Source organism: Giraffa tippelskirchi, chromosome 11, assembly GCF_054371585.1.
Source record: "Giraffa tippelskirchi isolate mGirTip1 chromosome 11, T2T-mGirTip1v1.2.pri, whole genome shotgun sequence".
Taxonomy (NCBI): domain Eukaryota; kingdom Metazoa; phylum Chordata; class Mammalia; order Artiodactyla; family Giraffidae; genus Giraffa; species Giraffa tippelskirchi.
In genome coordinates this window covers 3,310,732-3,324,480 of record NC_137285.1, presented here as the reverse complement: position 1 = coordinate 3,324,480, position 13,749 = coordinate 3,310,732, and the positions used below count along the sequence as shown (strand labels likewise).

The window sequence follows — 13,749 nt, the reverse complement described above, 5'->3', positions numbered from 1 at the left end:
GATTGTGTTGACTTAAAAAAAAAGTGTAACAGGAGAGTAGGGAGTTAAGTTTTATTTGCAGCAAAATGAAGACTATGGCCTGGGAGGCAGAATTTTAGATAGCTCTGAGAAACTGCTCTGAAGAGTAGGGGGCCATATATATGTGCGTATATATATATGTATGCGTATATATATATGTGTGTGTGTATATATGTGTGTGTGTGTGTATATGTGTGTGTATATGTGTGTGTGTGTATATATGTGTGTGTGTATATGTGTGTGTGTGTGTGTGTGTGTGTGTGTGTGTGTGTGTGTGTGTGTGTGTATAATTTTATTGAAGGGGGTACGTGCAGTCAAGCACACATTTTGGGAGAAGCTTCCTGCTCATCTCATGAAGGTTACTGCTAGCCACAAGGAGCAGATGGCTCCATTAATGATCTTAGCGCTTTTCTAGATACGAGAAGACGCAACATGAGGCTCCTAGAATCTCCTGAAAGCATCTACCTGGTGGCCAGTTCTTCCAGTTTTTCCCAGAGCACAGAGTACCTCATTCCCAATCTCCACCTTGAACTCCTTTCAGGGTGTGTTGAAGGTTGGTGCCTGCAGTGGGTGGTGACTTAATCCTTGTGGAGGCAGATGATAAGTGACACTTTTTAGTTGGCAACGGCTGGGGTTACATGGCAGAGTCCAAATTCAACTGGAGGCCCAGGACCCCCGAGCATTTCCTCAGAAGACGGTCAGTGCGCCCCTCTGGGCCTCAGCTGCCAGTGGGGTGGCGACCCTGCCTGTCAGTGGGAGGGGCTGGGTTCTGGGTTCCTCTCTGGAAAGTGGGATTCAGGCCAGGGAGGCACCCCACCAGCCCCCTCACACCAAAGTTAGGAAGGAGGTCTGCCCTGGGAGGGGCCCTCTGACAGCACGGCAGGTTTTACCGTGACTCTTATGGAGTCGGCAACACCACAGATTGAACACGTGCCTCTTCCTCCAGTATCTAGGCTCTGGGCAGGTGAGGGAAGTAGGCAATTTAAAAACTGCTCTGAAGAGACGTCCCTGGTGGTCCAATGGTTAGGACTTCGCCTTCCAATGCAGGGGGTACAGGTTTGATCCCTGACCGGGTAACTAAGATCCCACATGCCTTGTAGCCAAAAAACCAAATCATAAAAGAGAAGCAACATTGTAACAGATGCAATAAAGACTTAAAAATAGTCCATATCAGAAAAATATCTTTAAAAAATAGAAACTGCTTTGATATTGAGACAAACGTCAAAGGATCTGAAAGCCAAATGAAAACAGGACCTCTGTGTTTAAGGTGAAATGTCCACGCCCAGCCCCCCAGAGTGCTGGTTCCCCTGTCCTGCCTTGATCTAGGCCAAGGGTGCTCCAGGGAAGGATTCCGGACCAGCCCTGTGACCCCTTCACAGAAAGGTGAAGGCTCAGAGAGGTCTGCAGCTTGCCTCAGGTCACACAGCCTGGGGGTGTCAGAGCCAAGATCCTCACCCACTGACCCCAGCCCTTGCCCCTGCACCGCCTCGCTGCCCCCCACCCCACCCCAGGAAGCCAGGGCCCCTCCCATCTGGGGGGTACCAGCTGGGGCAGGTCCCAGGCCAGGCTATGGGCTGAGGGGTTGATGTAAAGGAAGGACCCTCGCCCTGGCCCCTCAGTGGTCCACGGTCTGGGTGTGGTCCTCCCTCCCGAGGGACTGTCTTAGTCTGGGTGTGTTTGGCTCTAAGAAGCAGGAAGCTATTGAATCCTGTTCAAATCAAAGGATGTTTGCTGAAAAGGCTCAGCCCACCTAGTCGAGGGCTGCAGACGTGGGGGCAGGGCAATGGAAGTTGGGAAGCTTGGCTCCTTGCCCCGCACCCGCTCAGGCCCTTTCCTCGGCCTCCCCCTTGGTCAGCTTCCTCTGAGCGTGGTCAGTTTGCCAGCCCCTTTTATTTTCTCAGCCTGTGTCCCAAAGCTTGGGGAGGGGTCCGACCGGCACAGCCGACCTCTGGGCACTGGGTCAAGTGTCTACTCTGGCTCCATCCGCAGGGACCCTGAGAGGGGGTGGGAGGTTAAGAGATGGGGGTTAGGGGGTGGGCACCCCAAGGGCAGTACTCAGACCTGAGGGATCTGGGAGCCTGTGGGTGGGGCAGGCTCCTCAGGGCTGGTCTGGGTTTTGGGGGGGCCAAGGAGTGCAAAGGAGCCCCTGCTGCGCTCTGTGAAGCTAGGCACACCCCCTCCTTCTTCCACAAGGGGAATATCCTGTAGAGAGCCTTGCTGCCTGCAGGTCAAAGCAGGTTAAAAACTAGGGCTCAGGAGCGGAACAGACCTGGGCTGAATCCACCCCCACCACCCCAGCCGCACGAGCCCCTCCCCCTGCCCCCACCCCACCCCAGGGTGTACCGCTCTCTCCCTCCCACCAAGGCCTACCCAGGCCGTGTCTTGGCCAACCCTCTTTCCTCAGAGCTCACCTCTCACCAGGCAGGGCAGGTCAAAGGGCTTTGTGGCAGTCTTGGAGAGTGTCACTGCCTACCACTCTCCACTGGCTCAGCTCTGAGAAGATGGGGGGCGAGGGTTAGTATTTTTGAGGGCTTCCCTGATAGCTCAGTTGGTAAAGAATCCTTCTGCAATTCAGGAGACCCCAGTTTGATTCCTGGGTCAGGAAGATCCGCTCGAGAAGGGATAGGCTACCCACTCCAGCATTCTTGGGCTTTCCTTGTGGCTCAGCTGGTAAAGAATCCACCTGCAATGCGGGAGATCTGGGTTCCATCCCTGGGTTGGGGAGATCCCCCGGAGAAGGGAAAGGCTACCCACTCTAGTATTCTTGCCAGGAGAATCCCCATGGACAGAGGAGCCTGGCGGGCTACAGTCTATGGGGTCGCAAAGAGTCAGACACAACTGAGCAATTGGATGAATGGGTGGAATGAATTAAAAAGTACTAAAGTGAAAGTTGCTCAGTCATATCCTTCTCCAGGGGATCTTCCCGACCCAGGGACCGAAACCGCGTCTCCTGCATTTAATTCATTGCTGTTTTGGTTTTTTTTAAATTAAAGGAAGCTTAATGGAAAACTGACAAAATCTCAAAAATAATCTAACCCATAGGGGCCCTGATTCCTCCTCTTCAGGAAATGTGAGGGGAGGGGAGCTGCCCCCTTGGCTGCCTCAGTTTCCCTCTCATAACCTCTCCTGGAGAAACCCTGTCTAAATATTAATTCCTGTATATTTTGGTCCTTTCTCTGGAAATCTCCTGCCCTACAATTTGGACTATTTGCAGGCTCTTGCGAGTCTCAGAATCACCAAAGGCAAATGAAAAAAACACATTCCTGGACACAGCAGAGGGTATCTGATTCAGCTGGTATGAATCAACCCGGGGTCTGGGGGTTTTTAACTCCAGTCCAAGGGTTGCTATGGGGATTAGGGGACACCTGCAGCCATTCTGCACTCTGACCACCAGAGGGCGCCATGGACCGAGCTAAGCGCTCCCCCTTGGCGGTCTCGTTCCTCCAGACAGGTTGCTGTCATCAAGGGCTTGCTGGTCAAACAAGGCTAGGGGTGAACCGTGCCCCAGCGGGCAGAGCTTCCACAGAGGAGGAAGCTGTCAGCAAAGGGGCTCACTCACAGCGGGCCATGGGCACCTGTGATCCTTGCACACTTGGACTCCAGAGCTCAGAGAGGAGTTCCCAGCTTGGAATTCCGATCAGTCTGTCCTGCTTCTGGGGTCTGCTGTTTACCCGGCCCTGCTCCGATGGGAAAGCCAAGACCCAGGCAGGGGCAAAAGTTTAGTGGCAGCTGCTCTGGCTCCCGGCCCACCTAGAGCTCTCTGTCCTGCCAGCGGGGGCAGAGGGTGGACCCCAGGAAGGTTCAGCTATGAGTCAGCTCTGAGTGCCCAGGGGATGGGACCGGGGCTGCTGGCGAGGGATAGAGCTGCCGGCGGGACCCTGCTTCCGCAGCTGCGGGTGGCCGTGGTGATTCAGCTTCCCTCTGCCTGCCTGGAGGGCCCCCCACCCCACCCCCTGGGCTGGGAGACGGAGGAGGGGTTGGCGTTAGGGAGGGGCGAGGGAGGGGCATTAAGAGGCCCTGTGGGCCAATTCTTCTGGATGCTGAGGTCCCACGGGATAACTGTGGCCAGAGATTAGGTGGTCCTGAGACTGGGCCTAGGCTGAAGTCTTCTGGGGTGGGGGGGGCTGTCCTTGAAGATGGAATCTTCTGAGAGGTTAGGTTTTTCATCAGGAAGGTACCTCAGGGTCTTCCCGCTCTGTGTTCGTCTCTATGGGGGGGCTTGCCTTGGCGCTGGGGGGGCGGGGCCTGATCCCCCACTGATGCGGGGAGGAGGACAGACAGGCTGACCACTCCGGCTGGGGGGTGGTCTGCGGACAGAGGAGGAGCCCCGAGCGGGCGGCGCGGGGGCGGGGCGAGACGGCCCTCCCGGCTCCGGGGGCGGGGCCTGACCCGAGGTGGCGCCCCCGGGCTCGGCCCAGTTTTCCGGGTGGGGCGCGTGGGGCGGCCGCGGAGGCGGGGCCTAGAGTGCGGAGCCTCGCTCCCCGCCCGAGCCTGGCGGGAGCCGCCGCCGCTGCCGGAGCCGCCGGGAGCCGGAGCCACAGCGCAGGCCCTGCCGGAGCCGAGCTGAGCCGAACTCGCCGCCTGACACTGGCCGGAGCGCGGGGCCCGCGCGTCTGCCCGCTGCTGGGCCTGGGCAGGGTCGGACGCAGCGAGCCGGACCCACCGGCCCCAACCCGGCGCGGGAGCCCGGATCGCCCCCCACCAGGCCTGGCGTGAACAAGCCGGAGGACCCGGGGACAGGACCGAAGAGAAAAGGGATGGAGGATTCCGTCTAGGCGTAGCGTGGGCACTCGGGCGGGAGGAGAGTGGAGACCTCGCCTGGCACGGGCAGAGGTGCCCGGCGCTTACTAGGCCAGGCTCGAGCACCAGAGAGCCTGGCATCCCAGCTGAAGCGACCTGGGCTCTGGCCTCCCTGAGCCGAGGACACCGCATAGCTCCTGGACCTCCGCTGCCGCAGGCTGGGCGCCAGAGGCTGTGCCCGCACCTGCCTGAGACGGGGCTGGTCCCAGGTGGGGCTCTCTGGTGGCCCAGAGCTGGTCACCGGGGAGCCGGCCTCCTGCCGCGGCCTCACTGATACCCATGTGCCGCTGCCCGCCGGAGCACCATGACGGCAGGATGACCTCTGCCGAGGCAGAGGTGGTGGCTGGCGGCGCTCGGTGGGCCGGGTCCGCCGAGTGGCCCCCTGACACCCCGCAGGCCCTTCGCAGGCCTGGCCGGGCCCGGGTGGCCCTGGCCGCACTGGTGTGGCTGCTGGCGGGAGCCAGCATGTCGAGCCTCAACAAGTGGATTTTCACGGTGCACGGCTTCGGGCGGCCCCTGCTGCTGTCGGCGCTGCACATGCTGGCGGCCGCGCTGGCCTGCCACCGGGGGGCGCGGCGCGCCTTGCCGGGCCAGACCCGCCGTCAGGTGCTGCTGCTCAGCCTCACCTTCGGCGTCTCGATGGCTTGCGGCAACGTGGGGCTGAGCGCCGTACCCCTCGACCTGGCACAGCTGGCTACCACCACCACGCCGCTCATCACGCTGGCCCTGTCCGCGCTGCTGCTTGGCCGCCGCCACCACCCGCTGCAGTTTGCGGCCATGGGCCCGCTCTGCCTGGGGGCCGCCTGCAGCCTGGCTGGAGAGCTCCGGACGCCCCCGGCTGGCTGCGGTTTCCTGCTGGCGGCCACTTGCCTCCGTGGCCTCAAGTCCATTCAGCAGAGTGAGTAACCTAAGTCACTGGTTGAGGAGGTGGGAACCCGGGTGGGAGTGTGGGAGTGTGGGCTGGGGAACCCTGTGAGGGGGTATGGCCGCTATCCCATTTTACTGATGACCAAACTGAGGCACATGGCTTTGGAAGAGTCAGAAACTGAGGCTCAGAAAGGGCCAACTGCTCAGTGATTTCCAGGCCCCAAACTTAGGCTCTGGAGGCCCAACCGGCTTTATCCCCATTTGACATGTAGAGGGGCTTGCTCTGGGCCATGAAAGCAGTGGAGGCGAGATTTGAACCCAGTCAAACTGTAAAGACTCTGCCTCCAAAGCAGGAGACCCAGGTCTGATCCCTGAGTCAGGAAGATCCCCTGGAGAAGGGCATGGCAACCCACTCTAGTATTCTTGCTTGGAGAATCCCATGGACAGAGGAGCCTGGCAGGCTACAGTCCATGGGGATTCCAAAGAGTCGGGCACAGCTGAGCGCCTTTCACTTCACTCAGGCAGAGTCCAGGCTGTCCTAGTGATGTGGCACAAGACTGTGGACCCAGAGGAAGGCTTGACAGTGGGAACTGGCGGGAGAGAAAGAGGGCAAGATGGTAAACCAGGATTCGGAAATGGGGCGGAGGGTGGGGATGCTGTCTGGGAAGGGGGGGTATCTCCTGGGAGCTGCAGTGAAACAGGCCCTATGCTAGCTGTTGACTTTGAGTTGTCATGGCAACCACTACTTTCATCCCCACTTTACAGATGGTGGAACCCAGAGAAATTCATGATTTGCCCACAGTCACACAGCTCCAAAGGACCGGAATCCTGGTCCATGTGACTCTGTACCTCAGCTCTGATGGAAGGGGGTTGGGGGCTCTGGGCAGAGAGTAGGGCGGAGACTCCAAACGCAGACCCTACGGAGTCACTCGGCTAGAGGGTAGAGATCACTTTCCTGTCTGTCCTACTGAGGGTTCTTGGAGTTACAGCCCTCACCCCGTCTCTGCGCCTGCTCAGGGTAGGGAGGCCTGCGTTCCAGCCACGTGTGGGCTCGTACTTCCTGGGCGACCTGGGGCGGATCTGGATCTTGTCTGGGCCTCAATCTCCCCATCTGTTCGGTGGAGGAGGTCAGAGTTGATAGAGTCCCAGGGCTTTCTTGCTCTCCCTCCCTTGCGGCTCTGAGATCCTATGACCCAGGCCTGGAAGAGGGAAGGGGTTGCTCCAAGGGCACTGGGTTGGGGTTAGGGCAGCCTGCAGCCAGGAAAGGTTGAAGTCAGAGCTCAGATCTGCCCTGGAATCAGGACCCAGAGGCCCTGTCCCCATCTTCCAGGGCCCTGAGGCAGGGCCAAAGCCCAGTTCTATTTTTGCCTTCGGGTTACTTGAGAGCTGGGGCCTGAGCTCTGGGTGTGAGTCAGTGGGAAACTTGACCTTGTGCCCCGCCCTGGGCAGAGCCAGAAGGCTGGGAAGGCCTCAACCTCAAGACCCACACCACACCTGCTGAGGCACAGCCTCCTCACCCCAGAGGAGCCCCAGCTAGCAGGACAGACTGTGGCCAGCCAGGCCTCGGGCACACGGACAGGGGCTGGCAGGTGCCTGGCATCAGGCTGCTCTTTGGCTCTGCCAGCTCCTTCCTTGTCTCCTGCCTGCCCCTGAGGCAGATTGGATGTTTGCTCCAGGCTCCCACAGGGCCCTCTGCATCCCCCATCAGGACTCCACATGCCTTGTATTGATATTATAGTCACCTGGTTACGTGTCTGCCTTCCACCAGGCAGGAGCTCCAAGAGGGCATGGCCTAGCTTTGGGGCAGCTCCATGTCCCCAGCACTTGACTTGGGGCCTGGTGCAGGTAAGGTACCACTTAAGTGGTGAATTTATTAATGGTGTGATGGAAGAATTGGCAGGCTGCTTAAGCTACTTGGCTCAGGATGCTAAGGAGAGAGCTTAGGAGGCTGAGGCCCCACCAACAGAGATGGGAGCCCAGCACAGAGGTGGGTTGGAACAGACTGGAGGCAAGGGATGAGGTGGGTTTTGGACAAGAGGAGGTCACAACTTACAAACTTTCCAGGAAAGTCACCAGGGCCAAATTTAGACTAGAATGTGAGTGACTGACACCAGCTCCTTTCCTGATGGCAGACTCCAAAGGAGCAGAGGATGAAAGTCCAGGAAGAGGAGTGCCCAGCAGCTTCCCTCCTTCCTGGGCCAGTTGCCGGCCTGAGGGGACCATACGTGGAGAGGAGTGATGCTACCTCTCCACTCACAGAAAGGCTGGGAGATGGGGTGCCAGCATGCTGAGACTTGTCCTCAGCTACACCCACCTGCATCAGGCTGACCCCATTCCCAGCCGCTGAGCTCTCAGGCTGGTGGGGAGACGCCCTCAGAAGGAGCGATCACAAAGCAGGGAAGAGGTGTGAGAGCCAAGGTGGGCACATCTGTGATTGGGATGGCTACTTCTTGGGGAGACAAGAGAAGGCTGCCTGGGGGAGGAGGCAGGCAGTGATGGTGACGGCCAAGCCCTGACTGTGGGCCCATGCCGTGCCCAGCTCTTCACATGGCCAGAGCAGAAAAGGGCATTCTGGGAGCAGGATGCAAGCCCTGCCAGGGCGCAGGTGTCAGCCAGCGGGGTTGCACGTAGGGGGTCATGACAGCCGCCATGGGCAGCAGTTGCCCCTGGGCACAGATCCTGCGCTTAGCACCTCACACACCTCCATGAAGGCATGTTGTCATTTTGCCTGTGCTCCCGCAAGGGGACAGGCATAGAGAGAGGGTGACCTGTGTGATATCAAACAGCTCGTGATGGAGCAGAGGTGGGGTAAGCCAGAAGCCAGCAGAACGGCGTCCAGAGGGTGATAGTCTGCATGTGGCTGAAGTGTGGTGTGTTCAGATGCTGAAATGGAGATGCCTTTGGAGGAGGAGAGGTTGAAATGCAGGGTTTGGGGTAAGCAGGCAAGGGAGGGGTCGCTGAGGAGGGTGGATGACAGGTTGGTGGGGTAACTGGTTCTTTTCCTGGGCTGGAGGGGGCAGTGTAGGGGCCGGGGGAGGAGGAGGGCTGGACGGATTACAGAACAGGTGCACGGGGCAGAGCAGGGAAGTTAGGACCTGCCTGCCTGCCTCTCAGAGAGTGAAATTTGCCAAAGGTGAACTTCAAGTTCACCTGCAATCCTAATCACCTTCCAGCGATGGCACCTTGAACACTCAGGCCACAGGCAGCTCGTAATGGTGCTAAATTTGGAGCAGCCGAACAGGAGGCATTCCAGTTATCTGCCCGTTTCTAGAAATGCTTGACAGAAGGACTGTTGCCTAGAGAACAAAGCCAAAACATCAAAATGAAATCGAGAGAGAAACAAGATTTCCTATTCTAAGCATAGCCTATGAGTAAGCGCCTCTGTGGTTCTTTGGAAAGTGTGTGTCAGAAAACGCAAAGAGGCTGAGAGAGCCCTGGGAGGGCGCGGGGAGACCTTACTCATCTCTCTCCACGAAAACTTGGAGAAGGCACAAAACCGCCGTTGCCTCTTTGCAAGTACTGTCATTTCAGCTCAGCCATGTGAGATTTTATGACGGGCCTTGCTTCCTTTGTGAACCAACTGGGTGGTAACCTGTGTACACACACACACAGGCACGCATGTGCGAGATGCTAGGGTGCCCTCTTTCCTTGCAAAGCCCCGGGTTTCTCTGTGTCCTGGATTTGTCTTGACAAGCTCCAGCATCCGTAGCTAAAGGTGCTAACTCTCTGCAGTAAACCGTGAATGACAGGGACTTTCCCTGGTGGTCCCGCGGTTAAGACTTCACCTTCCAATGCAGGGAGCGCAGGTTCGATCCCTGGTCAGGGAACTATGATCCCAGGTGCCTCTTGGCCAAAAAATCGAAACATAAAACAGAAGCAATATTGTAGCAAATTCAATAAAGACTTTTAAAATGGTCCACATTAAAAAAAAAAATCTTAAAAAAACAACACACACACAACACACAGTGAGTGACAACTGAGCACAATGAGTTCCTTGTTGTGTCCGTCATCCCAGTGGTCACAAGTGATTGAACGTGTCACTCAAACGGCTTCGATTATTTTCAAACGCCCTCTCTTGTAACGTAAAGGCCCACACAGCTAGTCCGCGGCAGAGCTGGGAGCGCTGGAGGGAGCAAGGTGGGAGCCACACTGTAGGGCCGGGGGTGCGAGAATGGCCGAAGCCCAGAAAGCTGAGCCCCGTGGCTTAGCAACTTCAGAGCTGGTTGCGAGTCCAGGATGTTTTTCTCCAGGGCCTGGGGAGCCCCTGAAGATTTTTCATGTTTATTGATCAGTGGGATATCACAGATGATTGTTTCAGCTTGTGGGAGGAGTCAGTGATAACGGGCTTATTTCTCTTGTCTTTTTACATTTACTGACCTTGGCTTACCTGATAAGGGCTTTATGTTCATTATTTTAATCTGCATATTTAAGGTTTTATGGGGGCTTCCCAGGTGGCGCTAGTGGTAAAGAACCCGACTGCCGATGCAGGAGACACGGGAGACTTGGGTTTGTTCCCTGGGTCGGGAGAATCCCCTGGAGAAGGGCACGGTGACCCACTCCAGTCTTCTTGCCTGGAGAATCCCATGGACAGAGGAGCCCGGTGGGCTACAGTCCATGGGGTTGCAGAGTCGGACACGACTGAAGCGACATATCATGCACAAGGTTTTATTATCCTCTGACTCTGCAGGTGAGGAAACCTAGGCCTCCAGAGGTTAAGGGCCAGGTCACAGCTGGCCAGGAGCGGACTGGGTCACCATCCAGGTGGCCTGACTTTCCGTTACAGAGCGGGAGCCCCTCGTTCTGCCGGAGGGGCTGGGGCAGGCTTCTTGGAGGTCGTGGTAGGCTGGCCTCGCGAGGGGTTGTCTGGCACCCGGTGCTGACAGCTATTGCCCTGGTTGCAGGTGCCCTGCTGCAGGAAGAGAGGCTGGACGCAGTGACCCTGCTGTACGCCACCTCGCTGCCCAGCTTCTGCCTACTGGCCGGCGCTGCCCTGGTGCTGGAGGCCGGCGTGGCGCCGCCGCCTGCCCCCACCGACTCCCGCCTCTGGGTCTGTGTCCTGCTCAGCTGCCTCCTGTCCGTGCTCTACAACCTGGCCAGCTTCTCCCTGCTGGCCCTCACCTCGGCCCTCACGGTGCACGTCCTGGGCAACCTCACCGTCGTGGGCAACCTCGTCCTGTCCCGGCTGCTGTTCGGCAGCCGCCTCAGCACCCTCAGCTACGTGGGCGTGGCGCTCACCCTTTCAGGAATGTTCCTTTACCACAACTGCGAGTTCGTGGCCTCCTGGGCTACCCGCCGGGGCTTCCGGTGGAGGGACCAGCCTGGCAAGGGTCTCTGAGACCTGAGGGAGCACAGGGACCATCCAGGACCGCCCTGGCCCGAATCCAGCCTTGGCCCTTGGCCACAGGAGAGCGGGCAGCCACTTGGGCCGTTGGGGTCTTCCTGTGGGGAAGACGGGTCTTCCTGCGGGGTCACCATGGAGGCTGGAATGGGGTCTCCTAGAGAGCCCCGGCTCCTGTCCCTGCCTGCCTCTCCTCATCACAGACCCCACTCACCACTGGATGGTGGGTCCAGGCACAGTCACTGTGCTTGTCAGAGTAATTATGACAATTAGGGTCAAGTACTGCACTGAAAATTGCTGGCTAAGCTTGGAAAACCTCACCACGTTCTGACGGTGATGGTGGTGATGATGGCGATGATGGTGATGATTCTTGGCGGTCGCACAATCCTTCCTCCAGGAAGTGGGGGAGGCAGCTAGGGGGCCCAGGGAAGGGCATCTTTGCTACTGGGCTTCCCTAGGGAGCTGGGGTTGTCTGTGCCAACTCCAGGCAGCTGCTGTGGCCTCAGCCCTGGGCCCCCCAACATCGGGTCTCCGTCCTCAAATAAACTATTTTTGCTTGTACCCCTGTGTCATTCCTCAGGGTAGCGGCCAAGGAAACACAGGCACACCAGCCGCCCACCCAGGAACAAGGACTTCCTCCCTCCCTCATGGGGGCCTGGCCAGCCCCGCCATCTGCCCAGACCTCTGCTCTGACCCCTCACACCATCTTCCCACAGTCTCAAGGGGGATCTCTTAAAACACGTGGTTTCTGTGGCTCCTCGCTGCTCGTGGGACAAGGTCAGGCATGGCCCTGTGGCCTCTCCTCTCTTTTGTTGTCATTGTTCAGTTGCTAGGTCGAGTCTGACTCTTTGCGACCCCGTGGACTGCAGCAAGCCAGGCTCCTCTGACCTCCACCATCTCCCGGAGCTTGCTCAAACTTAATGCCCATTGTGTTGATGATGCCATCCAACCATCTCATCCTCTGTTGACCCCTTCTCCTCCTGCCCTCAATCTTTCCCAGCATCAGCACCACCTTCAATCCACACCTGCTTCCATCAGGTCCCCCGTGACGCCCAGCCACCCACTGGCGTCTCCGCACATGCTGGTCCCCGGTCTGTGGTCCTCTTCCTACATCAGCTTCTCCCTTCTCATGGCTAAACCCTTGCCTGGGGGTGAAAACCCAAACTGTACAACTCTCCTCTAAAAGAAAAACCAGAAAAGAAGCCTGAGAAAGGAAAGGCCTGGGTGAGGGGCTGTGCCCAGGGCTGTGGGCGCAGAGGGCAAGGAATGGGGTGGTTCCATGGAAGGAGGAGCACTGGGGCGGGGGTGGAGCATCTAGGGAGCTGGCCTGACCCAGTTGCCTCACTTCCCATCCTTCCCCTGGCTGTAGGCATTTAACTCCAGCCACCCACCTGTCTCCACTGCAGTCTGCCTGTTAAAAACCATAAGGTCCCTGCCTGAGTTAGAGAGACTGGGGACATAATCCTGCTCTGCCTGCCTCACTGCCTGGGCAGGTACCGCCCCTCTCTGAGCCTCAGTTTCCAGATCTGCAAAATGGGCTGATGATCCCCAGGGAGAGATTTCCAGTGAGGACCGGGTGGGCAGGGCCAGGGGTGGAGAGGGGACGATGGGGCCAGTGGGCTTGGTCCCTAGCGTGAGCTAGTCACCCACTTTCTCTCTGAGGCTCTAGGCTCATCTAGAAAATGGGAGGATGGGAGCTTGGCCAGGCTGGGGCTGGGGTCTAGGGTGTCTGGGACTCAGAGAAGACTCACTCCTTCCTTCAAGTGGCCGCAATTCGTGGTCAGGGCTACGCAGAGGGTTGGCCCCAGGCTGGGGTGGGGGCAGCGAGGGCCTGGGGAGCACCTGGCACAGGCAGAACTGGTGCAGGGTTGCCTGCCCTGGCCTCTATGCAGGCGGGTCTTTCGGAGGGGAAGTGGGCCTAGGCTGAGTCACTCAACACCCACCCTGTGTGAGTCAGAGAAGCCACCAGCCCAGCCCTGTCCTGGTGCAGCCTGGATACCTTCAGGCTCCACCATGAGGCTTGGTCAGATGGGACAGAGGACGGGACAGAGGATGGATGGTTTCCAGTGGGTGGGCCCCCCTGGTCCTCAGGACCCTTCCCCTTTCAAGGCGCCTCCTGCAGCGCCCTGGGCCCCAGGGAATGCTTGGCTTCAGAGTGAGCCTCCTGTCTGATCAAAGCCAGCCCCTGGTGGGGGTGGGGGTGGGGCAGGGGGGAGTTGGAGCCGTGCTTGACCTGGGGACCACCCAGCATTGAGGTGTTTCCCTCCAAGTCAGAGGTACACCCCTCCTAATCACTCCCTGCTGGAGTGGGCACCGTGAACGCTGGCCGGGGGGGGTGTCCTGGTCTCCCTTCTCGCTGTCTGACCTGTTTGGTTTCCCCTGGCTTCACAGAGGACCTCACAGTGAGGGGCTTAGGAGGTGATTTCCATGGACAGCCCTCTGGGCTCCGCTTCTCGCTTGTCCTGTTGCCTCTGGTGAGTCACTTGGCCTCCCCAGCCTCCCTCTTTGTACCTAGTCTGGCTGAGAAGCCTTCTCGGGATGACAGATGCCACCTTCCTTGGGGGCGGTTCCCTACCCCACCCCTCCCCACCCCACGCCAGTCTGGGTTGACAGCCACAGTTGAAGGTCACCCCAGCTCCCTGCACCTCTCCAGGCAGGGGCCCCCAGCACATCCTGCTCTCAGAACTGGCTTGTCACCGAGCTGTCTGCTCACCGCCGTCTCCCCA

At 58.6% G+C, this 13,749-nt stretch overlaps 1 protein-coding gene across 2 annotated transcripts; it reads left to right on the top strand.

Annotated features, from left to right (window-relative positions):
• Nucleotides 1-4,501: 4,501 nt before the first annotated feature.
• On the top strand, nucleotides 4,502-12,565 carry SLC35E4 (solute carrier family 35 member E4). 2 transcript variants are annotated; one of them, XM_081542528.1, is made up of 2 exons: nucleotides 4,502-5,720; nucleotides 12,535-12,565. In XM_081542528.1, the coding sequence occupies exons 1-2, from the start codon at nucleotides 5,098-5,100 to the stop codon at nucleotides 12,563-12,565; spliced, it is 654 nt and encodes a 217-aa protein (XP_081398654.1). In that variant the 5' UTR covers nucleotides 4,502-5,097. The 2 variants fall into 2 exon arrangements, with proteins under 2 accessions (XP_081398654.1, XP_081398653.1); XM_081542527.1 differs by lacking the exon at nucleotides 12,535-12,565 and adding an exon at nucleotides 10,587-11,584 and having other exon boundaries at nucleotides 4,502-5,716.
• Nucleotides 12,566-13,749: the final 1,184 nt, after the last annotated feature.